We start from the raw sequence: 24627 nt of genomic DNA, 5'->3' as shown, positions 1-24627 counted from the left end.
TAGGGATATGGCGTCACCCGCGGGCAGGGCGTGCCCGCCTGAGCGGAAGCGGAAGGGGCGGGGCCCCGCGGGCCGGGACTCCAGCGCTGTCGCCACCGCCGCTGCCGCCTTCGCTTTGGGAGCGGGCCGTGCCATAGAGCAAGATGGTGGATTACAGCGTGTGGGACCACATCGAGGTGTCTGACGATGAAGACGAGACGCACCCCAACATCGACACAGCCAGTCTTTTCCGCTGGCGGCACCAGGTAGAGAGCGCGTGCCCAGCCCCCGCCCCCCACGCCCGGGACTCCGCTCCCAGAGTTCTGACCCCTTATACCTCCAGGGACCCGCCATTGACACCTGGGATTCCCACCGCAGTCTGGACTTTTACTATCTCTCGGGCTCAACTCCCTGACCTCAGAACTACCGGGACCCCTAGAGCACCTTCCTCATAGTCTAGGCTCCCAAAACAAGCCTACGGTTGCCCCCTAGTCCCGTCTGGGACCTTCAACTTATACCCAGAACTCTGCCTCAGAGTCTGGACCCTGATTCTGTTCGGGTACCCACTTCTGATCTTCGGTATTTCATTTACCCTTCCTCAGTTTTTAGAACCCTTAATACTTTGAATCTATTCTGTGATATGCTTCCCTGGATTTGAGAATCATTCCCACTTAGATCCAGAGATCCCACTCCTTCAAACAGAAAAGGGAACTCTGGCTTCCGCTAGGGTTTCTGTTCCTGGCCTGGGACTCCAACCCACGTCTAGGACCCCTTGCCTATCATGAAGACCGGTACCCCACTAGGGCCCTCAGTACCATCTAGGACTGGAATTTTGGAACCCGGTTCCCCTCCAGAGCAAGTTACCAGCACTATCTACCCAGATTGAAGCATCCAATTTTAGCCACTCGCCTTTAGTCTCACCTACTGTAGACTCCATTTCCCAAGACACCAGGAAACCCTCCTTTGGTGGCTTCCTGCCCAGCCAGAGCCCCGGCTACTACTTGGTATGTAGACCCAGGCACCGCCCATACCCCAAGACCAACTTCCTGTGAGAACCTCTACCAGCATTGGAACACTTCATCCAAACCCACCCTGCTTTCCTTTAACCCCAGCCTGGTCTGCTGCTCTCAGACACCAGTTTGTCCCTACTCTCACCAAGAGCCTTCTTCTAACCTGATTCCAGATTCACTGTCTATTCTTTTATCTATGTTTCCAAATCCAGACCTCAGAATCCCAAGTCTGAGTGTTTCCCTGCCTCTCTCCCTGTCCAGCAATGCTTGCATACCAATAGAATGGCTCTCATAACCTCCTTTTGCCCCAAATCAGAGCTGCTGCATCCATATACCTGTGCCTGCTATACTTTCAAACTGAGAGTGTGTACTTGTCAGAACCTTCCAGTAAGGAATGCCTCACCCTACCCTCCTATATGGCAACTCCCCATCATTTATTTAGAAACTCCTAGTAGGTCCCCACTCCCATTTTCAACCCATTCCTTAAAGCAGTAGTCTCCTAGGTAGTGTATCTATTGGGCAAGCTGCTAGAATGTAAGAAGAAAGTTCTGACACTTCTATTTTTTGTTGTGTGTAACATTTATTATGAAATATATAAGACTTCCACAAAGCTCTAAAGATTATTATTGGGAACACATGTTTTTGTCACATAAAGAGGTTAATCTCACCTGACCCGGTGGTGGCGCAGTGGATAGAGCATCGGACTGGGATGCGGAGGACCCAGGTTCGAGACCCCAAGGTCGCCAGCTTAAGCGCGGGATCATCTGGTTTGAGCAAAGCTCACCAGCTTGGATCCAAGGTCACTGGCTGGAGCAAGGGGTTACTCGGTCTGCTGAAGGCCCACTGTCAAGGCACATATGAGAAAGCAATCAGTGAACAACTAAGGTGTCACAACAAAAACTGATGATTGATGCTTCTCACCTCTCTCAGTTCCTGTCTGTCTGTCCATATTTATCCGTTTCTCTGACTGTCTCTCTGTCTCTGTAAAAAAAAAAAAAAAAAAAAAAAAGAGGTTAATCTCTACTGCTTTATGGAGACCAGTTTGGCCCTGCTGGGTGGAAGGTTCCCTCTCCTATAGCATCCTCCTCCTGCCACACTCTGTGCCCTCTTCCCCCTCTTCCTCTTCCTCCTGGCACAACTTTTCCACTGATAGCCCCAAGGCTGTAGTGGAAAGTAGAGAAGGGGGCTTCAATGTCTCCAGCACCAGGCAAGCTTGGGTTCTAATCCCGTCCCAATGAAATAAGATTAGATCTGAAGAGAATTTGGCTCAAGCCTGGGAGGGGAAGTGGGATTATTAAAATGGTAGCCTGGTAAGCTTCTCAGTACAAGCCTCCCCAGCTGGGTTCACATCCTGGCTCCTGAATCACATACTTGCTTTTTTAAATTTTTTAAAAGTTTCTCCTGACTGTGGTGGCACAGTGGATAAAGTGTTGATCTGGAACACTGAGCTCACCAGTCCAAAACCCTGGGCTTGCCTGGTCAAGGCACATACAGGAAGCAACTACTACGGGTTGATGCTTCCAGCTTCTCCCTCCTTTTTCTTTCTCTCTATCTCTAAAAATTAAAAAAAAAAAAAAAAAAAAAAAAAAACTTTTTAAAAAAAGTTTCAAAGATTTCAGAAGGGGACAAGTAAGTTTTTCCAGTCCCAGTTCTTTGGCTCCTTTGCTCAGACAACTACCACTGTTTTCCTGTGGCTCTTTCCAGTGAGTTGTGCCAAATTAAGATTCCATGAGCTTTGGTTTCCATACCTGTAAGGCAGGAGGGCAGCTCTGCCCACTGCCATGGCTTCTGCCCTGCCCAGCCTGCTGGAGGTCCTTGTCGAGATGTAAATCCCAGGTCGGGCAGGCAGCAGTCCCCACCAGCTCTGGGAAGCCTTAGCTTCCGCCACGCAGAGGACATTGGGAGGAACTTGGTGGTTGCCCAGCTGAGACCAGCAGGGTGGTAGGTTTCTGCTGCCACCTGAGGCCAGTCATGATACCTACTTGAGAACCCCTCACAAGTCAGCAGGAAGGTTTCCAGGATAACACGGGCCCTTGTGGAGAAAGGGAAATTGCAGAGCCAGGGCTATTTTTTCTTATCCCTTCATGAAGTGAAGGCCTTCTTGATCCTTATCCATGTGGGGAAAAGTGAGTTTTGGGACTGGCTATTTTAGTCCTATAGGGCACCAGAAAAGGGCTCAGGTCTTTCCGTTTTCACCCACTGTATGCCTGGCTCTGTGCTAGAACTTGGAGATAGAACCTCGAATAGGCACAAAAGCAATTTAGCAGATTATTCTGGTGGCAGTAATCACGACAGTGATGATACCACTCAGTCACTTCGGAGCTGTGTTGCAAGCAGTTGCCGTGGAGTTATTTAGTCCTCACAGCAACTGTGTGAGGCCGTATTTCACAGAGGGGAAAACCAAGGGAGGGAGAGGTCTAAGGGACTTGGCCAAGGACTTGTCACCAGTTAGTAGCAGAGCTGTGATAATGCAATAGCAACCATTCTCAGTTAATGAGCCCTTACTCTGGGCCAGAAATCAAACTAAGCAATTGAAGTACATTTTCTCGTTTGAGCTCCAGAATGTTCCCCAGAGAGAGTGATTGTCCCCTTGGACAGATAGTAGTGACATTAGCCAGCTTGGAGATGGTGTTTACTGGATGTCCATGGCCCTGGACTGTCTGCATTCACTTATAATCTTATTTGCTTCCCCTACTGCCCTGGTTGGCAAACTGCGGCTCGTGAGCCACATGCAGGCTCTTTGGCCCCTTGAGTGTGGCTCTTCTACAAAATACCATGTGCGGGCGCTACCTCAATAAGGAATGTACCTACCTATATAGTTTAAGTTTAAAATGTTTGGCTCTCAAAAGAAATTTCAATCGTTGTACTGTTGATATTTGGCTCTGGTTTTTTTTGTTTTTTTTTTTTTTTTTTACAGAGGCAGAGATAGACAGGGACAGACAGACAGGAACGGAGAGAGATGAGAAGCATCAATCATCAGTTTCTCGTTGCGCGTTGCGACTTCTTAGTTGTTCATCGATTGCTTTCTCACATATGCCTTGACCGCGGGCCTTCAGCAGACTGAGTAACCCCCTGCTGGAGCCAGGGGCCTTGGGTCCAAGCTGGTGAGCTCTTTGCTCAAGCCAGATGAGCCCACGCTCAAGCTGGCGACCTCGGGGTCTCGAACCTGGGTCCTTCCGCATCCCAGTCTGACGCTCTATCCACTGTGCCACCACCTGGTCAGGCGATATTTGGCTCTGTTGACTAATGAGTTTGCCGACCACTGCCCTAGTGCATTTCCATGAGGTCAGTGCTGTCTGCATTTGACATATGAGGAGACAGTTTGTGAGAGGTTAGGGGATCAGCCCTGGGGACACCAAGGCAAAATATGGTGACCATTATGTGATCACAGAGGGACCTTTGGGACTCCATGATGCTTGGGGAGGGGGTAATTGAGAAAGGCTCCGTTGAAGGTGAGACTTGGGCAAAGCAATGGGATAAGAGGAGAGTTCCAGGTGGAAGGAACAGTATGTGCGAGGTCAAGAGGCAGGAGAGAGCTGGTGCATTCGGGGAACCATAGGGCAGCATCTTTCTGGGGCCCAGAGTTGGGAAAGGAGGGCAGAACCCAGCCCTGCACAGGGCCTTGGTGCCAGCTGGGCAGCTTGGGCCAGGGTTCAGGGGTCTCATCTGAATCCAGATGTTCCAGGATGGGGTAGTGGGGAAAGCTGCAGTCTGATGCGTATGCTTCCCAGGCCCCTTTCAGCTTCTGAGCCTGGATTTGGGGTCAGCAGTTTAAGGCAGTGACAGAGATCTCTTAGGACTTAGGGAGTGACTAGATTGAGTGGGCATTACCAGGAGCCCAGGAAGATGGTAGTGGAGCCCAGCAAGGCTGGAGGGCAGACAGAGCCTTGCGATCTGATAGGGACCTGGATGTGAGAGGTGGAGAGGGGGGTGGTGAGATGAGTGACAGCACTAAGATTATAGTACAGTGGAAGCGGACATTTAGAGTACAGCATCCAGAGTGGGGGGGGGGCAGGAGACTGCTGGGCAGCAAGCTGGAGCTTCGGGGGACATGGTGTCCTGGAGGCAGAGCTGAGGGGCCTTGATAATGAGTTAAGCTCATGACTCACAGTGGAGTGAATTGGAGAACCAACTGACAGTGAAAACCATCAGGACTTGGTGCCAGAGCAGGAGGGCAGGGCCAGTGAGCAGGCCTCAGCTGGGGGCAGGAGGTGGGGTGGGAGTGGCTTCATTGAGGGCGGACACAGCAGGAGACCAGATAGTGGTAGGTAAAATGGTGGGTTCAGTTTTAGATATGGAGTTGAAGATGACATTGGGACACCAGGCAGAGAGGTATATTGAGAGGGTTGGCGGACGAAGATGGTGTCCTAGTGTTGCCAAGAGGGGCTCTGAAGAAGACAAGGAGTCTAAGACCATGGTAAGGGGTCTCTTTATTCATTCAGCAAGTATCTCCTGAGCCCCTGCTGTGTTCCAGGATGTGTGACACAGTAAACAGATCTATCCCTACCTCCGTGGAGCCAGTATGCTTGGAGAAGGACACAGGTGACATGTGCTGAGGAGGAAGATAAAGCAGGACAAGAGTAAGGGAGGTCCTGATCTTCAGTAAGGTGGTCGGGGACACGTTCACCTATAAGGCAACATTTGGGCCAAGATGGTCAGGATGCGAGGGAGTGAGGCGTGGGGGGGGGGGGGTATGTGGGGAGAGATTGTTCCAGGCTAAGGGAACAGACAGTGCAAAGGCTCTGAGATTTGAAGTGGGGTCAAGAGGCAGCTAGTGTGGTTGGAGGGAGGAGATGAGTAGGCATGAAAGTAATAAGGCAGATTGTGCAGAGCCTTGTGGGTCTTGGGGAGGACTTTGGCTTTTGCTCCTAGGGGGGTGGGAGCCATGGAGGGTTCTGAGCAGAGGATGGACATGACCTGACTCGGGTGTGCATAGGTACTTGGGGCAACGGTGGAAGCTAGGCATCCAGGACACAGGTTGGTACAGATATCCCTTGTGCCCATCCCAGGTGTATCCTGGAAGCCCTTGGCTGTGGTGGGGTTGGAATCAAGGGACAGGCTGTTCCCCAGAGTGATGGGCTGCTTCTGCCACAGGCCCGGGTGGAGCGCATGGAGCAGTTCCAGAAGGAGAAGGAGGAGCTAGACAGGAGCTGTCGTGAGTGCAAGTGCAAGGTGGCCGAGTGCCAGCGGAAGCTGAAGGAGCTGGAGGTGGCTGAGGAAGAAGGCAGCAAGGCAGAGCTGGAGCGGCTACAGGCTGAGGCTCAGCAGCTGCGCAAGGAGGAACGAAGCTGGGAACAGAAGCTGGAGGAGATGCGCAGGAAGGAGAAGAGCATGCCTTGGAACGTGGACACGCTCAGCAAGGATGGCTTCAGCAAGGTATGCAGGAGCCAGTGCACCCTGGGTGGGCTCCACAGCCATAGGCAAGTGGAGGGGTGAGGACTGTATATGTCAAGAGTGGGTTATGCCTGACCTGTGGTGGCACACCTGGAAATGCTGAGGTCGCTGGTTCAAAACCCTGGGCTTGCCCGGTCAAGGCACATGTGGGAGTTGATGCTTTCTGCTTCTCCCCCTTTCTCTCTCTCCCCTCCCTAAAAATGAATAAAGGCTTATAAAAGTTAAAAAAAAAAAAAAGAGTGGGTTGGATGGTGGCTGTGGGGGAATAGCGGTGCCTAGTGGATGAAGCACCACACCAGTCCCTCTCTGATCTGCTCGAAGGCCCTAGTCCGAGGCCACACATGCCACGCTCATGCTCCTGCCACACTGAAGTTCATGGCGCCATCACCGCCTCCACCGTGGATGGGATGGGTGCTGCAACCACAGCCTCCCCGGCCATGTTCAAGGCACTTCAAAGGCCTCACCCCAGCCCACTCTCTCTCTCGCCCCACCACAGAGCATGGTCAATACCAAGCCTGAGCAGGTAGAGGAGGAGTCGGAAGAGGTGAGGGAGCAGAAACACAAGACCTTTGTGGGGAAGTATGAGAAACAGATCAAACACTTCGGTGAGTTGAGTGTGGGGGATCACCAGTGCGGACCTGTGGGCGTGTATGTGACAGGGGCTGGCTCTTTGCCTGTGGGTCCTTCTGTCACCCTTTCAACACCTTGTTATAGGCATGCTCCACCGCTGGGATGACAGTCAGAAGTACCTGTCAGACAACGCCCACCTGGTGTGTGAGGAGACAGCCAACTACCTGGTCATCTGGTGCATTGACCTAGAGATTGAGGAGGTCAGTGGAGCATGCCCCAGGGCTGGGGAAAGGCTCTGTCTGCCCTTAGGCTGCCACTTGGTGATGCTATGCTGATTCTCGCTTGGCAGAAATGTGCCCTCATGGAGCAGGTGGCGCATCAAACCATCGTCATGCAGTTTATCCTGGAGCTGGCCAAGAGCCTGAAGGTGGATCCCCGTGCCTGCTTCCGGCAGTTCTTCACTAAGATCAAGGTAGGGACCCTGAGTAGCTGGGGCAAGGTGGGGGGTGGTCTTCAGGGGACCAGCCTACCGTACATGTTAGGTGGGAAACACATGTCTCCTGGGACCAGGCCTCTGTGATGATAACCACATACATTAGGCAAGGGCTTAGTTATAGATGAGGTGAGAAGCAGTTAGCTTCCAGACAGATTTTGAAAGAGAGTGAGGGACAGAGTCAAGGACACCTCCAGGTTTCTTACCCTGAGCACCTAGAAGAATAGAGCTCCCGTGCTAAGCTGGGGAGACTGAGGGCCAAGCAGAGTGAGGGTGGTGGGGCATGGTCTGGAGCTCAGATATGGCTGTGGTGAGTTTGAGACACCTGAAAATCCCACAAGAGGACATTGAGGAAGCCGGGGTCGGGCTGCAGTTCAGGGGGGCCTGTAGGCAGGTGGTCATTAGCATACAGGCACACCTCATTTTATTGCGCTTCACTTTATTGCACTCCACAGATATTACATATTTTTATGTAGTGAAGGTTTTTGACAACCCTGTGCCAAATCTATTGGCACCATTTTTTATGTCTCTGTGTCACATTTTGGTAACTCAGTTTTTCATTCTTTCTTTATTACTGTATTTGTTACGGTGATCTGTGATCAGTGATCTTTGATGTTACTAGGGCAAGACCAGCAAAAGATAACGGCTTGCTGAAGGCTCAGATGATGGTTAGTATTTTTTTTAGCAGTCAAGTATCTGAATTAAGGTACGTACATTTTTTAGACATAATGCTATTGCACACTTAGATTACTGTCGTAAGCGTAACTTTTATATGCACCAAGGAGTTAGATGTTCATGTGACGCGCTGTGCTGTACTGTGATATTGGTTGTGGTGGTCTGGAAGTGAACCGCAGTACCTTGAGGTATGCCTGTGTAGGTGGTCAAGTCTGAGCTTAGGTGGAGACTAGATGGAGTAGAAAGGAGGCCGAAGCCTCGGCGTGTCTCTGAGGACAGGCAGCAGGAAGGTCCTGGGTCCCTCCGTCCACTTGGCAAACACCTGTCTCCTGTCCCCCCCAGACAGCTGACCGCCAGTACATGGAGGGCTTCAACGATGAGCTGGAGGCCTTCAAGGACCGTGTGCGGGGCCGTGCCAAGCTGCGCATAGAGAAGGCCATGAAGGAGTACGAGGAGGAGGAACGCAAGAAGCGGCTTGGCCCTGGTGGCCTGGACCCTGTTGAGGTCTACGAGTCTCTCCCTGAGGTGCGGAGTTCCAGCTCCAGGCGGGTGGCAGGCAGGTAGCCATCAGGACCCCCAGGGTTCTAGGGACCCAGGCCCTGACTTTAGCCACTTTGCCTCCACAGGAACTCCAGAAATGTTTTGATGTGAAGGACGTGCAGATGCTCCAAGACACCATTAGCAAGATGGACCCCACTGTAAGTAACTGTACCCCAGGCCCACCCACTTGCCAGCATTATGTCCCCCAGCTGCTCCCCATGTTGCTAGTAGAAGGCTCTCCTGGGCTTCTGGGAGGAATAAGGGAGACTGAGTCACTGTGTGGCCAGTGCATGTGGCTTCCAGAGTTTTGTACCCCAAGCTCACATTTATTGAACACCTACTATGTGCCTGGCATCCAGACTGAGTGTCATTGTCATTGTGGCCGTTTATGAGCACAGCACGCATACCCTGCTGACCCCATCTTTCCAGCAACTCAGGGTGGCCCAAGGATGGGGTTCTTCCCCAGCGTCAGTTACTCTGTCAAACCACAGTTTCTGTCTGGATTTTAACTGGCCAGATGCACGGGGAGAGCTGGACACATGGTAGATATTGGTACACCTCAATTGTGTGGTGCAGTAGCAGTGCTGGCAGATGATTCTTAATAGAGCTTGCTTTGACCCTGTAACTGCCAGTTGCCATATTACCAGTAAGTTGGCCATATTAGTTTCCTCATCTGTAAAATGGGTCCAGTCAGAGGATATGTTCTGGGGTTTCTAGAAGCCTCTGTGGGGAATGAGCACCTAACCCAAGGGTCTTCAAACTCTGGCTCACAGGTTCACTGCCTGTCTTTGGTACTCAGAGGCCATGCTCATTTATTTTCACTTTGTCTGTGACTGACTTTCTTCTATAACCATAGAGTTGAGGAGTGATGGATTGAGTAGTTACAATCTGCAAGCCAAAATAATTTAATCTGACCCTTTATGAAAATGTTTGCTGACCCTCACACAATTTAAATTTCTAGACCTACACAATTTAAATTTGAATTAAAAGTTAAGGAAAATTGAAAGTTCCATTTCTCACCTACACTGGCCTCATTTGATGTACTTGGTAGCCATGTTGGACAGCGCAGATTACGGACCCTTTCCATCATTGCAGACAGTCCTTTGGACAGCTTTGATCTGGAATAAGCAGTAAGCAGGTTTTAGGATGTGCAGGGGACAGAGGGGCTACCTGGAGGCAGCAGCTTGGCCTCACCTGTCTGTCCTCCCCACAGGATGCAAAGTACCACATGCAGCGCTGCATTGACTCAGGCCTCTGGGTCCCAAACTCCAAGTCCACTGAGGCAAAGGAGGGGGAGGAGGTGGGCCGCAGGGACCTCTCGCCAGAAGCCATCAAGCCAGATGAGAAGGACGTCAGCGCGTGATGCACCCCAGCCACTGCCTGCCTACCTGCAGGCTTCTGTGCACCCCTTTTCAGAAAATGAAAATAGATGCCATTGCCCTAGCTCCTGGCTTCCTACACTTTCCTTCATCCCTGAGCCTGGGAGACCTGCCCATATGCCCTCACCCCCCAGAGCTCATCCAAGTGTTGCTTTGAGTCAAGGGGCTTCACTGCCTGCAGCTCCTCCATCAGCATTATGCCAAAGGCCCAGAGGTCCAGGTTGGGGCAGAGGTAATTAGGCTGATCCACAGGGGTGAGGGGAGGGTCCCCTGCCCAGGGGTCTGTTGTAGTCACTATGGGCTCTGTTTCCGCTGTTTGTAAGCTGTCAAGTCACCTGTGTGGTAAACACAGTGATCTTCCAATAAAGGATTTCAGACGCTCTGCACTGTGATGACATGGCAAGGGCTGTTGGCATAGCTCTTCGCTGCAGGGGTGAGAGGGAAACTGGTGAGTGAGTGTTAGTGGCTCGGCCTGTGAGACCCACGCTTTGCCCTCCAGCTATCTGGTCAACGTCTGTGCTCACTCCAGACATATGCTCTTCCATTGCTTGGAACACTTTGAGTTCTCTCCTGCCTCTCGCCTCTCTGTCCTTGGCTTATCTTAATCCTCCAAGTCTCCTTCACCATGTCTCACCTTCCATGTGGGTAACTCTGCCTCCAGAACAGATCTTCAATCTGACTACTGCCCTTTATCCATATGGTCCACACTGCTCCAGGTCTCCATCACCTCTGGTCAGGACACCTGCCCCACACTAAGCCCCAACAGGCAGCAGCCAGACGGTGCCATGAACATGTGAGTCAGGGAACATCCTTCCCGCAGAGCAGAAGCCAGAAGCGCTCCCTAGGCCCACCAGGCCCTAAACTACCTGCCCAGTCACCCTACGATCATCTGTTCTCCCACTTTTCCTCTTGCCTAACCCCTCCTTTCTTTGCCGCTCCATGAGCACCTTGATATTTCTAGATCAGAATGAGTTTGGGCAATATAACTCAGCGTCCATGTTCTCCTCTGTACAATGAATATGATAGTAATGCCTTCCTCCCAGGGTTGTTGTGAAAGGACATAATGTTGTAGGCAGGCAGGTGCCTGGCACTTAACATGTTCAAAATGTGGGCCTTGGAGCATTCCTGTCGCTGCCTAAAAACCCCTGTAGTGTTCTCAAATAGGACTCCTTTAAAAAGGTATTGAAATATTTGGGCCCCAGGAAAGTCCTTAATAGTACAGTGAGCAAGGACACATCAGCTTAAGATATGACATATCAAACCAGTGAAGCCCTCTGCTTGCCCCTCCTAGAGGACACCACCCCCATCAACTTCCAGTCAGTAAGACCAGAACTGGTGCCACCTTCCAGAGGCCTTCTATCAGCCTTCTGAGTTGCCCATCCTGAGCAGCCAGGCAGCTTGCCTCACCTGTCCAAGTGCCTGACTGTCAACCTGTGTGCTGTCTCCTTAATGCTGTGAGCACCACCAGGGCACAAATGGAGTCTTTCCTGGTCCTGAGATTCCCAGCACCCACAAGGGGTCCCAGCATACAGCCAGCCCTAAGGAAACATTTGCCAAATGCTGTTGTGCCTAAGTTGATCACCACTAGGGGCAATAGTGAGCTGCATTACCTAATATTTTTTTTTTTTAATTTTTTATTTATTCATTTTTAGAGAGGACAAGGAGAGACAGAGAGAGAGAGAGAGAGAGGAGAGACAGAGAGAGAGAAGGGGGGAAGAGCTGGAAGCATCAACTCCCATATGTGCCTTGACCAGGCAAGCCCAGGGTTTCGAACCGGTGACCTCAGCATTTCCAGGTCGACGCTTTTTATCCACTGCGCCACCACAGGTCAGGCTACCTAATAATTTTTTACAGTGAAAACTTTCAAAGACAATCCACATTCCCGATTTTTCCTTTTGCCGCAGGCTCCACTATAACAGCATTGCTACTGATTCCTAAAATGTCAACATTTTGTTCATCATGGACTTTTAAATGTTTATTGTGCTTTTTGAAAATAATGCATTCAAGTGTCTTAGTTCTAGCCTGACCAGGCGGTGGCACAGTGGATAGAGTATCGGACTGGGATGCACAGGACCTGGGTTCGAGACCCAGAGGTTGCCAGCTTGAGCGTGGGCTCATCTGGTTTGAGCAAAATCCCACCAGCTTGAACCCAAGGTCACTGGCTCCAGCAAGGGGTTACTCGGTCTGCTGAAGGCTCCCGGTCAAGGCACATATGAAAAAGCAATCAATGAACAACTAAGGTGTTGCAACACGCAATGAAAAACTAATTACTGATGCTTCTCATCTCTCTCCGTTCCTGTCTGTCTGTCCCTGTCTGTCCCTCTCTCTGACTCACTCTCTGTCTCTAAAAAAAAAAAAAAAGAAAAAAAAGTGTATTAGTTTTAGAGTCTTTACCCCATTGATTTGAGGGAGGGAAGCATCAACTTGTTCCAGTTAGTTGTGAACTCTGGTTGCTTCTCATGTGCTCCCTGATCAGGGAGTGAAACTGCAACACTATCCACTGAGCCAGTTAGACTTGACACCCTCCTTGTTTTCATGCCTCACGTGTCTTACCCTAGCTCTAGCCCTGGTAGGACACAGCATTTAAAACATCAAAACTATTAAGGCAGCCCTGGCCAGTTTGCTCACTGGTAGAGCATCAGCCTGGCGTGCAGGAGTCCCGGGTTTGATTCCCGGCCAGGGCACACAGGAGAAGCACCCATCTGCTTCTCCACCCCTCCCCCTCTCCTTCCTGTCTGTCTCTCTCTTCCCCTCCCACAGCCAAGGCTCCATTGGAACAAAGTGAGCCCAGGCGCTGAGGATGGCTATATGGCCTCTGCCTCAGGCGCTAGAATGGCTCTGGTTGCAACAGAGCAACACCCCAGATGGGCAGAGCATCGCCCCCTGGTGGGCATGCCGGGTGGATCCCGGTCGGGTGCATGCAGGAGTTTGTCTGACTGCCTCCCCGTTTCCAGCTTCAGAAAAATACAAAGAAACCACAAAACTATTAAGGCATTCATGGTGAAGCAGTTCTTTCTCTACTCACCCACCACCCTGCTCCCAACCACTGGAACCCAGTATGTTCTTTTGTGACTCCTTCCATGGTTTCTTTTTTTTTTAATCAAATTATTCTTACCGTTTTCCTTTTTCTTTTTGTGACAGAGAGAGGGACAGATAGAGACACACAGGAAGGGAGAGAGATGAAAAGCATCAATTCTTCGTTGCAGCTCCTTAGTTGTTCATTGATTGCTTCCTCATATGTGCTTTGACTTGAGGGGGGGCTATAGCAGAGTAAGTGATCCCTTGCTCAAGCCAACTACCTCGGGTTTTCGAACCTGGGTCCTCCATGTCCCAGTCCAATACTCTAGCTCAGTGGTCCCCAACCTTTTTTTTTATTATTATTATTAAATTTAATGCAGTGACATTGATAAATCAGGGTACATATGTTGAGGGAAAACATCTCCAGATTACTTTGACATTTGATTGTGCTGTATACCCCTCCCCCAAAGTCAAATTGTCTTCTGTCACCTTCTATCTGGTTTTCTTTGTGCCCCTCCCCTCCCCCACCCCCTCTTTCCGTCCTTGCCCCCTCCCCCCTCCCCCCACCTCCCCACCCCCATTGCCATAACATTCTTCATGTTTCTGAGTCTCATTTTTATGTCCCATCTATGTATGGATTCATATAGTTCTTAGTTTTTTCTGATTTACTTATTTCACTCCGTATAATGTTATCAAGATCCATCCATGTTATTGTAAATGATCCAATGTCATCATTTGGTCCCCAACCTTTTTTGGGCCATGGACCGGTTTAATGTCAGAAAATATTTTCACGGACCAGCCTTTATGGTGGGATGGATAAATGTATCATGTGACTGAGACAAGCGTCAAGAGTGAGTCTTAGACGGATGTAACAGAGGGAATCTGGTCGTTTTTAAAAATAAAACATCATTCAGACTTAAATATAAATAAAACGGAAATAATGTAAGTTAGTTATTCTTTCTCTGCGGACCGTTACCGGTCCGTGGCCCGGGGGTTGGGGACCACTGCTCTAGCAATCCACTGTGCCATCGCCTGGTCAGGCTCTTCTTTTTACACATAACGTAGCCCAGCCTACATTCTGAAACGCATATTGCTTCGTTCACTGAACAGTATGGTCTGCAGCTATTTCCTTATCAGTCCATCAACTCTTCCTCATTCTTTCTCCCCTGCGTGGAAACTCCAGTACATGCACATCTCAGCACCAGCCCTTTTTGATAAACACTTGGGTTATTTCCAATCTCCACTTTTTCAAGAAATGCCTTCTGTTCTATTTCCCATGAGTACAGACTTCCTACCTGTAGGATAAATTCCCAGAAGCAGGACTGCTTAATGGGAAACAATTTCACTCAAAAGAGTGGAGGGACTGGTGTCAGTTATGTGAGTGAGGCTGGAAAACAAACATGGTGAGTGTACTGGTTTTCCATAGCCACTGTAACAAATTGCCACAAACTTAGTAGTTTTTGTTTTAAATTTATTTTATTTTATTTTTTAGTAGCTTTAATACAAATGTGTTATGTTCTAGTTCAGAAGTCTAATTCATTTAATACAAATGTATTATGTTCTAGTTCAGAAGTGTAAATGAGCTAAAATGAAGACATTGGCCAGGCTTTACTCCTAAATGCTCCTCTGGGTAGGATCACTTCTTTTTTCCAGCTTCTAGAGAAGCCTACATTCCTTGGCTCATGGGCCCTTCCTCCATCTTTTTTTTTTTTTAATTATTTATTTATTTATTCATTTTAGAAAGGAGAGGGGGAGAGAGAGAGAGAGGAGAGACAGAGAGAGAGAAGGGGGAGGAGGAGCTGGAAGCATCAACTCCCACACGTGCCCTGACCAGGCAAGCCCAGGGTTTCGAACCGGCTACCCCAGCATTCCAGGTCGATGCCTCATCCACTGCGCCACCACAGGTCAGGCCCTTCCTCCATCTTTAAAGATGGCAAATATGAGTTAGAATCACATCACTCCAACCTCTTTTTCTACCTCCCCTTTCACTTTTAAGCACCCTTGTGATGACATTGAGCCCCACAGGCTCATCTCCCTATATTTTTTAAATCGTTATGTTTTTACTTTTAGAGAGAAAGAGGAAAGGGGAAAGAGCGAGAGAGAAACATTGGTTTGTTGTTCCACTTATTTATGCATTCATTGGTTTTTTTTTTGGTTTTTTTTTGACAGAGACAGAGTGAGTCAGAGAGAGGGATAGACAGGGACAGACAGACAGGAACGGAGAGAGATGAGAAGCATCAATCATTAGTTTTTCATTGCACACTGCAACACCTTAGTTGTTCATTGATTGCTCTCTCATATGTGCCTTGACTGCGGGCCTTCAACAGACCGAGCAACCCTTTGCTGGGGCCAGCGACCTTGGGTTCAAGCTGGTGGGCTTTTGCTCAAACCAGATGAGCCCATGCTCAAGCTGGCGACCTCGAGGTCTCGAACCTGGGTCCTCTACCTCCCAATCCAATGCTCTATCTACTGCGCCACCGCCTGGTCAGGCGGTTGATTCTTTTATGTACCCCCTGACCACCATATCTGAATAACACTAACCAACTGAGCTACTTGGCCAGGGCTCTCATCTCCCTATTTTAAGACCAGCTGTTTAACATCCTTAATTCCATCTGCAACCTTAATTCTCCCTTGCTAGGTAGCATAATATATTTACAGGTTCTTTGGGGCTGGGGTCTGTTTTACCAAGGGAGACAACCTGGAAGGAACAGCAGCAGAAAGCTGTTAATAAGTCCAGGGCTAAAAGGCCATAGGAAGGGAACTCCCTGAAGGATATTGGTCACAGAGAGACACAGCCACTGCCTGAAGTGTGGCTGAGTCAGGAGTGGAGGGGGACAGATATTCCTGTTCATTCATCTCCCACCTCTGATCTCCTGTCAGGCTTCCCCACTGACAGAACCCATCAGAAACCAGCATGTGGCTGACCTGTGGTGGCACAGTAGATAGAGTGTCGATCTGGAACACTAAGGTTGCCAGTTCGAAACCCTAGGCTTGCCTGGTCAAGGCACATGTGACAAGCAATCAATAAACAACTAAAGTGAAGCAACTATGCATTGATATTTCTCATTTGACAACTCCTCCCCCTCCATAAAATCAATAAATAAAATCTTTAAAAAAAAGAAAGAAAGAAAAGAAACCAGCATGTGAAAGCTGGGTAATAATAGAACTTGCTTTTTTTGTGGCCACAGAGGGAAGGGAGCCTTCAATCCACAGCCACTCATAGACAACAAATATTTGGGGCTCCAGCTGGGTGCCTGGAATGGTGCTGGGTGCCTAGAACAAGTTACACTCCACACCCCTTACCTGCTCAACTTCTTTTGTCCCTAGCATTTTCCACCTTCCAACATACCATAAGTCCTTCATCTTAGTATTTATCTGGTTTATGTCAGCTCCTAAGGCAGGGATTCTGTGTTTTGTTCATGGCTAAATCCCCACAGCACACAATAGGCACTGCGTAAGTCTTGTTTTTTATATTGTGGTATAGCCTGACCAGGCGGTGGCGCAGTGGATAGAGCGTCAGACTGGGATGCGGAGGACCCAGGTTCAAGATCCCGAGGTTACCAGCTTGAGAGTGGGCTCATCTGGTTTGAGCAAAAAAAAAATTCACCAGCTTGGACCCAAGGTTGCTGCCTCAAGCAAGGGGTTACTCGATCTGCTGAAGGCCCACGGTCAAGGCACATATGAGAAAGCAATCAATGAACAACTAAGGTGTCACAATGCACAACAAAAAACTAATGATAGATGCTTCTCATCTCTCTGTTCCTGTCTATCTGTCCCTGTCTAGCCCTCACTCTGACTCTCTCTCTGTCTCTGTAAAAAAATAAAATAAAATAAAAATAATTAAATTGTGGTATAATGTATATACCATGCAATTGACCATATTCACCATTTTTAGGTGTATAATTCAATGCATTAAGTACAAGAAGCTCTGTACCCATTAAACACTAACTCTTTACTAGTAAAATCTCTGTAATTCAGTATCTGGCTTATTTCACTTTACATAATATTTTCAAAGTTCACCAATTATGTAGCAAGCATATGTCAGAATTTCATTTCTTTATATTTTTTATTTTATTGAATGATTTTAGAAAGAGGGGTAGAGTGAGAGAGAGAAAAAACAAACACCACTTTGTTGTTCTGCTTATATACAATACACACTCATTGGTTGATTCTTTTTATACCATGACCTGGAATGAACCCACAACCTTGGTATACGGGGACAATGCTCTAACCCAGGGGTAGTCAACCTTTTTATACCTACCGCCCACTTTTGTATCTCTGTTAGTAAAATTTTCTAACCGCCCACCGGTTCCAAAGTATGGTGATTTATAAAGTAGGGAAGTAACTTTACTTTATAAAATTTATAAAGCAGAGTTACAGCAAGTTAAAGCTTATAATAATTACTCACCAAGTACTTTATGTCGGATTTTCGCTAAGTTTGGCAGAATAAATCTTTATAAAACAACTTACTATAGTTAAATCTATCTTTTCATTTATACTTCAGTTGCTCCTCTACCGCCCACCATGAAAGCTGGAACGCCCATTAGTGGGCGGTAGGGACCAGGTTGACTACTACTCTCTAACCAACTAAGTTACCTGGCCAGGGCTTTCATTCCTTTCTTTCCTTTTTTTAGTAAGAGATAAAGAGAGCGAGACAGGGACAGACAGACAGGAAGGAAGAGAGATGAGAAGCATCAACTCATAGTTGCAGCACCTTAGTTGCTCATTGATTGCTTTCTCACATGTATCTTGACCAAGGAGCTCGAGCCAGTGACCCCTTGTTCAAGCCAGCGACCTTGGGCTTTAAGCCAGCAACCATGGGGTCTCTAAGGCTGGTGATCCTGCACTCAAGCCAGTGACCTCGGGGTTTGAACCTGGGTCCTCAGCATCCCAGGCTGATGCTCTATCCACTGAGCCACTGCCTGGTCAGGCAGGGATTTTGTTTTTAATTCATCAACTCATGGTTCTTCCCCAGGGAGCTCTGGGGAAGCCACTTCCTCCAGGCCTCTGGAGTCTGGGGAATACCCTGATGCTAGCTTCCTCCTGAAAACCTCCTGGGTATGGGTGACCAGTTTTCCTAGTTTGCTCAGACTGTCCCAATTTTAACTCAGAAGTCCCCTGTCTGGGAATTCCCTGCAGTCCTGGGCAAACCTAAACAATTGTTGGGATGACCTGTAGCCTTCCTACTGGCCCTGACTCTGTCTGTGATGTAGGGGGCAGCACACACTTCTTCCCAGCAGTCTCCATGACTTCTTATTTTCAATTGTCAAGTGGGGGTGCTGGCCCCACTTAAAAAGAAATAGAATTCTAAGCATACAGGCTGGGACAATATGAGCTATTATGAAATATTTTTATTACTGAAATTATTATCATTGTTATTATTATTATTAGTCATCTCATCTGACATTTCCTGTAGGTCCAGGCTGAGGCTGTAGAAGCCAGGTCCCACCCGCCCTCTGCTGTGCTGCCTCCAGGCCCAGCAGAGGCCACTCCACGGCCCCTGGGCTGGCTGTTGAAAAATCTGGCACCCTCAGCTTCTTGCTGTTACACTCCCAGTGGCAGAGAGGAAGCTGAGGGCAGAAGGCCATGGCCAGGCCTTCTGTAACCTGCAGGACAGCAGCTCTGGTCCAGACAGCTCCCCAGACTATTAATTCCACCAGCTTCTTCTTTCTTTTTCTTTCTTCCTCTTTTTCTTCTTCTCTTTCTCCTCTCCTTTTTTAAAAATTTATTTTAGTGAGAGAGAGGGACAGACAGGAACAGACAAGCTGGAAGGGAGAGAGATGAGAAGCATCGTGTTTTGTTTTGTTTTTTAACAGAGACAGAGAGAGAGTCAGAGAGGGGGATAGATAGGGACAGACAGACAGGAACGGAGAGAGATGAGAAGCATCAATCATCAGTTTTTTATGGTGACACCTTAGTTGTTCATTGATTGCTTTCTCATATGTGCCTTGACCGCGGGCCTTCAGCAGACCGAGTAACCCCTTGCTCGAGCCAGCCACCTTGGGTCCAAGCTGGTGAGCTTTTGCTCAAACCAGATGAGCCCGCGCTCAAGCTGGCAACCTTGGGGTCTCGAACCTGAGTCCTTCCGCATCCCAGTCTGATGCTCTATCCACTGCACCACTGCCTGGTCAGGCTCTTCTCTCCTTCTTCTTCCTCTTCCTCCTCCTCCTTCCTGTTCCTCTTTTTTTTTTAAAAAAAAAACAACATTGTGAGGTGGATACAATATTGTTATGTGTACTTTTTTTAATTTTTTTTTATTCATTTTAGAAAGGAGAGAGAGAGGGAGAGAGAGAGAAGGGGGGAGGAGCAGGAAGCATCAACTCCCATATGTGCCTTGACCAAGCAAGCTCAGGGTTTTGAACCGGCGACCTCAGCATTTCCAGGTCGATGCTTTATCCACTGCACCACCACAGGTCAGGCCCTGTTTCTCTTCTTTTAATTGTTGTGTGCATGTGCGTGCGTGCGTGCGTGCGTGTGTGTGTGTGTGTTTAGTTGAAGGTCCCTTACTGGTCCTGCTTCCGTGAGTGCCAAAACCTGGTGGAAAAAAGGACAACCAGGCAGCGTGGGTAGGGATTATCTCCACAACATTCCATTTATACATAAAACTAAACAAACAAGCAGAGTCACTACTGCGGTTAGAAGTTGGCAGCATAGGAAAGGGGAGGAACAGGTGAGGAGTTGGGATATTGTTAAAAAAAAAAAATACACCCTGGCCCTGGCCAGTTGGCTCACTGGTAAAGTGTCAGCCTGGCGTGTGGATGTCCTGGGTTAGATTCCCGGCCACGGCACACATGAGAAGCACCCATCTGCTTTTCCATCCCTCCCCCTCTTGCTTCTCTCCCTCTCTCTCTCTTTCCTCCTTCTCCTCTCCTGCAGCCATGACTCAATTGGAGTAAGTTGGCCCTGGGTGTTGAGTATGGCTCCTTGGCCTCCACTTCAGGTGCTATAATAAAATGACTGGTTGCAAAAGAGCAAGAGCCCCAGATGGGCAGAGCATCACCTCCTAGCTTGCTGGATGGATCCCAGTCTGGATGCATGAGGGAGTCTGTCTGCCTCCCTTCTTCTCACTAAATTAAAAAAAAAGAAACCCTCCCCTTAAACTGGGGTGCCTCGGGGAAAACTTGGTTCTTCAACCCAAGAGGAATCAGATAAAAAAGCAATTTGGGAAGGCCAGAACCGACAGGGGTAGGGGGAGGAGGAAGGTCCAGGGTGTCTGTGTGGGAGGCTGTTTGGCAACTGAGTGAAGGGATTGTCCTCCCCCCTGCTTCCACCAGCTTCTTGGCATCAACTGGGTGCCAAGCACAGTTCCAGGTGCTGAGGACCCAGTGGAGAATCAGACAGACCCCTCCCTGTGGAGCTGATATCCTAAAATAGAAGTCAGGCATTACATTTTTTTAAAAAATTAAGTGAGAGGAGGGGAGGCAGACAGACTCCCGTATGCTCCCCCACAGGGATATACCGAGCAAGCCCCCTACTGTACCATGCTGCCCATCTGGGGTGCTCAGCAACTGAGCCACTTTTAGCACCTGAGGCAGAGGCCATGGAGCCATCCTCAGCACTTGGGACCAACTTGCTGAACCAATCCAGCCATGGCCGAGGGAGAGGAAGAGAGAGAAAGAAGTGGGAGGAGGAGGGGTGGAACAGCAGATGGTTGCTTCTGTGTGCCCTGACTGGGAATCGAACCTGGGACATCCATACACTGGGCCTACCTGCCAGGGCCTCAGGCATTAAAATTAGTGCTGAGGCCTGACCTGTGGTCATGCAGTGAATAAAGCAATGACCTGGAATTCTGAGGCTGCTGGTTTGAAACCCTGACTTGCCTGGTCAAGGCACATATGGGACTTGATGCTTCCTGCTGCTCCTACCTTCTCTCTCTCTTCTCTCTAAAATGAATAAATAAAATCTTTTTTATTTTATTTTTTTGTATTTTTCTGGAGTGAGAAGTGGGGAGGCAGAGAGACAGACTCTCACATGCTCCCCACCAGGAACCATCCGGCAAGCCCATCGGGGGCTTTGCGCCTTTGCAACTGGAGCCATTCTAGTGCCTGAGGCAGAGGCCATAGAGCCATCCTCAGTGCCTGGGCCACCCTCGCTCCAATGGAGCCTCAGCTGCAGGAGGGGATAGAGAGGAAGGAGAGGGGGAGGGGTGGAGAAGCAGATTGGCACTTCTCCTGTGTGCCCTAGCCGGGAATCAAACCCGGGACTTTCATACCCCGGGGCCGATGCTCTGCCAGTGAGCCAGCTGGCCAGGGCCAATAGATAAAATTTTTTTTTAAATTTATTTATTCATTTTAGAGAGAGGAGAGAGAGAGAGAGAGAGAGAGAGAGAGAGAGAAAGGGAGGAGGAGCAGGAAGTATCAACTCCCATATGTGCCTTGACCAGACAAGTGCAGGTCTCGAACTGGCGACCTCAGCATTCCAGGTCGACGCCTTATCCACTACGCCACCACAGGTCAGGCAATAAAATTTTTTAAAAATAAAAAATAAAATAAAATCAGTGCCCAAAGAAACTTCCAGTGAAATGCCAGGTAGTCATAAAGGTCATGAAGAAAAATACAGCGGACCAAGGAACAGAGAGATGGGTTTGCTGATTTAGAATGTGGCGTTTCTGGGGAGTGGTGAGGGTTTATTTCTTAGCCTGAGTAGTTGGTTTGTTTTATTATTGGGTTTTTTTGTTTGTTTGTTTGTTTGTTTGTTTTTACAGAGGCAGAGATAGACAGGGACAGACAGACAGGAATGGAGAGAGATGAGAAGCATCAATCATCAGTTTCTCGTTGCACGTTGCGACTTCTTAGTTGTTCATTGATTGCTTTCTCATATGTGCCTTGACCGCGGGCCTTCAGCAGACCGAGTAACCCCCTGCTGGAGCCAGCGACCTTGGGTCCAAGCTGGTGAGCTCTTTGCTCAAGCCAGATGAGCCCGCGCTCAAGCCGGCGACCTCAGGGTCTCGAACCTGGGTCCTTCCGCATCCCAGTCCAACGGTCCATCCACTGCGCCACCACCTGGTCAGGCTGTTTTATTATTGTTTTTTAAAACTGGGCCCACACCCTGGCCAGCTAGCTCAGTGGATTAGAGCATCGTCCTGAAACACCAAGGTTGTGGTGTTTCAATCCTTACGGCACATATGGGAAGCAACCACCCCACAACTAAGTGGAACAACAAATAACTGCTTCTCTTTGCTCTCTCTCTCACCCCCCCTCCTCTCTCTGTCTCTCTAAAGTCTATCAATAAAAAAAAAAACTGAGCCAAGAGGTAAAGCCAATGAAAGTTGGTGTGTGGTTGTTTGTTTTTTAATGCATGGTAAAGGAAAACTGTTTCCCTACCTACACACTTCTAGCATCCAATATGTGGGTTTTCCACAGCAAGAGATTCTCAGGGTCCTGGCCAGGTTGCTCAGTGGATAGAGCGTCATCCCCACGTGCCGAGGTTTTTGGTTCAATCCCTAGTCAGGGCACTTATAAGAAGTAACCAATCAGTGCAAAATTAAGTAGAACAACAAGTTGATGCTTCTCTCTCTCTCTCTCTCTCTCTCTCTCTCTCTGTCTCTCTCAAATCAGTAGGTAACAGTGGGCAATTTATTTAATTTTGTAAGAGAGACAGAGAGACTGCACTACCACAGGTCAGGCGTAGAATTTTTCTTATAAAGTTGAAAAGTGTGCACAAAACAGCAATTTAGTATTTGAAAATCTAAGTAAAGTGAGGGGAAGAGCTATAAAAAAAAATCTAAGGAACTATGTTCCAGTTAGAAGGAGCAGACAGTGCCTGGTGTGTTAGAGAAAAAGCAAGGGGCCCTGTGGCTAGGCAGAGTGAGGGGAGACGAGGAGAAGGTGAGGGTAGGATGGGATGGGGCAGGTTATGCAGGGCCTTGTGGGCCACAGAAAGGACGTGGGCTTTTCCTCTGAGTGAGGTAGGAGCCAAGGAGGGTTCTGAATAAAGAAGGGACACAGCCTGACTGAGGTGCTCACAGATGCCCTCTGGGCAATGAAGGGAGGACCAGCTGTGAGGGGTGAGGGCAGGAGCCCTGAAATAGGACAGAAGCAACTGCATTGGTCCAGGCATGTTAATGGAAAGGGCTGACTGAGTCAGTTAGAAAAATGACAAACCACAGCTGTAGCCCCTTTATCAGCTCCTTGAAATGAACTTACAGCATGAGCAAGGAAAAGGGGATATGTGACTAGTCAAGGACAGACAGTCCAAACCTTGCCTCATACCCCCTTCCCTCCCAGAGACATGAAGGTGACATAGGTCTACACACAAAGGAATTAGGCACATTTCACATGAAAGCAAAAACTGCGAAGGTGTATAATACTCAGAAAAACTAACTTCGGGGAGCTTGCCGTGTTTTGTTGCCTTTTTGGGGTCATGCTGCTCCACCAGCTAGAATAGCCCCCCTTCCTCCAGCACTTGAGTGTCTCTGTCCACCTTTAACTCCCGCAACAATGTGATCATGGGGTGGGGTGGGGTGTACAGGGAGATGTGAGAAACAGGCTGATTTTGTTTTTGAACCAGAGGTGGGTGTGAGAGAAATGGGGGAGTCAAGAAGGACCCTATGATTTCTCTTTCTAACCAATATTTCCATTTTTCTCGAGTCCTTCCACAGGTGGGCCGAGAAGGCACAATAAAATACAATTTTTTTTTGTTTGTAAACTGGCCCCCATAAGCAGAGGACAAGGAGAGACCGAAGAAAGAGGCGGATCACTCCAGACTGGCAGGTAGCATGTTTAATAAGCAAGGGAACTTATACAGGAGCCCACCTGAATCTTAAAAGTTTATATAGAGGCCTCGACTGGGTTCAGTCATATATACTGTCCAGATGGTCTCAACGTCTTACTCTTTTGAGGATATGTCCTTGGAATAGTTCCCATTGTGGGAACAGTAGGTAAAGCTTTCATTACAAGGACATGGGAGGGGTGAGGAGCCTCCAATTGTCTAGGTCCAGCTCAAAGGTCAACTGGTGGTCACGTCCTCCTGATGACCTCCATCAACAAAACATTCTTTTTTATTTCTCTCCTTTATTATGAACTATACAGACACCCTTAAAATGTCTTTATGTCAGTACAGAGCCCCTCATTCCCTGCCCTCAGCTGTATGTTAGTTATTCCCTTGTCAGATGACTTACCCAGCTTCCAGGTTCCCAGCACTCACTGCCTTCCAGCTGCTGGGCTCAGTCTCTCTCGACTACTTCACACTGAATTTACATAGCTGCCTTGTGAAGAAGACTGTCTTTCCCCACATTTTCTCAGACTCAGAAAGGAGCAGCTCCTGAAATAAACCTGGCTCTGCTCTTTTGTGTTGTGACCTGAAAAAGTTTACTCAACCTCTGTTAAAGAAAAAATTATTCTGAGCTTGTTAAAATGGTAAGGGAGATTTTATTCAGGTCTGTTGCAATAGAGGATTGTAACAGGGCTGACAGATCAGGCCCAATACTGATACAGCAAATACAGCTGGGGATTGTGAGCCAAGGTGGGGGGTGTTGTCAATAGATGGAAAATGACTAATGGATAGAGGAACTCCTGCTAACAGGACTAAGAGAATTCTTGCTCAAAAGAGGCCAGGGCCCTGGCCACAT

At 48.7% G+C, this 24627-nt stretch overlaps 1 protein-coding gene and 1 long non-coding RNA gene across 2 annotated transcripts; one reads left to right on the top strand and one right to left on the bottom strand.

Moving 5' to 3' along the window:
- Nucleotides 1-49: 49 nt before the first annotated feature.
- Nucleotides 50-10424, top strand: CDC37 (cell division cycle 37, HSP90 cochaperone). The gene is made up of 8 exons (XM_066273165.1): nt 50-245; nt 6084-6365; nt 6880-6988; nt 7098-7213; nt 7303-7425; nt 8464-8646; nt 8748-8819; nt 9875-10424. The coding sequence occupies exons 1-8, from the start codon at nt 144-146 to the stop codon at nt 10022-10024; spliced, it is 1137 nt and encodes a 378-aa protein (XP_066129262.1). The 5' UTR covers nt 50-143; the 3' UTR covers nt 10025-10424.
- LOC136333668 (uncharacterized) lies at nt 10136-13512 on the bottom strand. The gene is made up of 2 exons (XR_010731072.1): nt 11878-13512; nt 10136-11650 (listed from the first exon to the last, which is right to left on the bottom strand). It is a non-coding gene; the product is annotated as an uncharacterized lncRNA (long non-coding RNA).
- Nucleotides 13513-24627: the final 11115 nt, after the last annotated feature.

This window comes from Saccopteryx bilineata, chromosome 1 (assembly GCF_036850765.1).
Source record: "Saccopteryx bilineata isolate mSacBil1 chromosome 1, mSacBil1_pri_phased_curated, whole genome shotgun sequence".
Classification (NCBI taxonomy): domain Eukaryota; kingdom Metazoa; phylum Chordata; class Mammalia; order Chiroptera; family Emballonuridae; genus Saccopteryx; species Saccopteryx bilineata.
This window is presented reverse-complemented; position numbering and strand designations above follow the sequence as displayed.

Coding starts and splice junctions, on each gene's coding strand:
- CDC37 (XM_066273165.1), top strand. CDS start 144: ATGGTGGATTACAGCGTGTGGGACCACATCGAGGTGTCTGACGATGAA. Junction 246..6,083: donor TTTTCCGCTGGCGGCACCAG/GTAGAGAGCGCG, acceptor CTTCTGCCACAG/GCCCGGGTGGAGCGCATGGA. Junction 6,366..6,879: donor GCAAGGATGGCTTCAGCAAG/GTATGCAGGAGC, acceptor GCCCCACCACAG/AGCATGGTCAATACCAAGCC.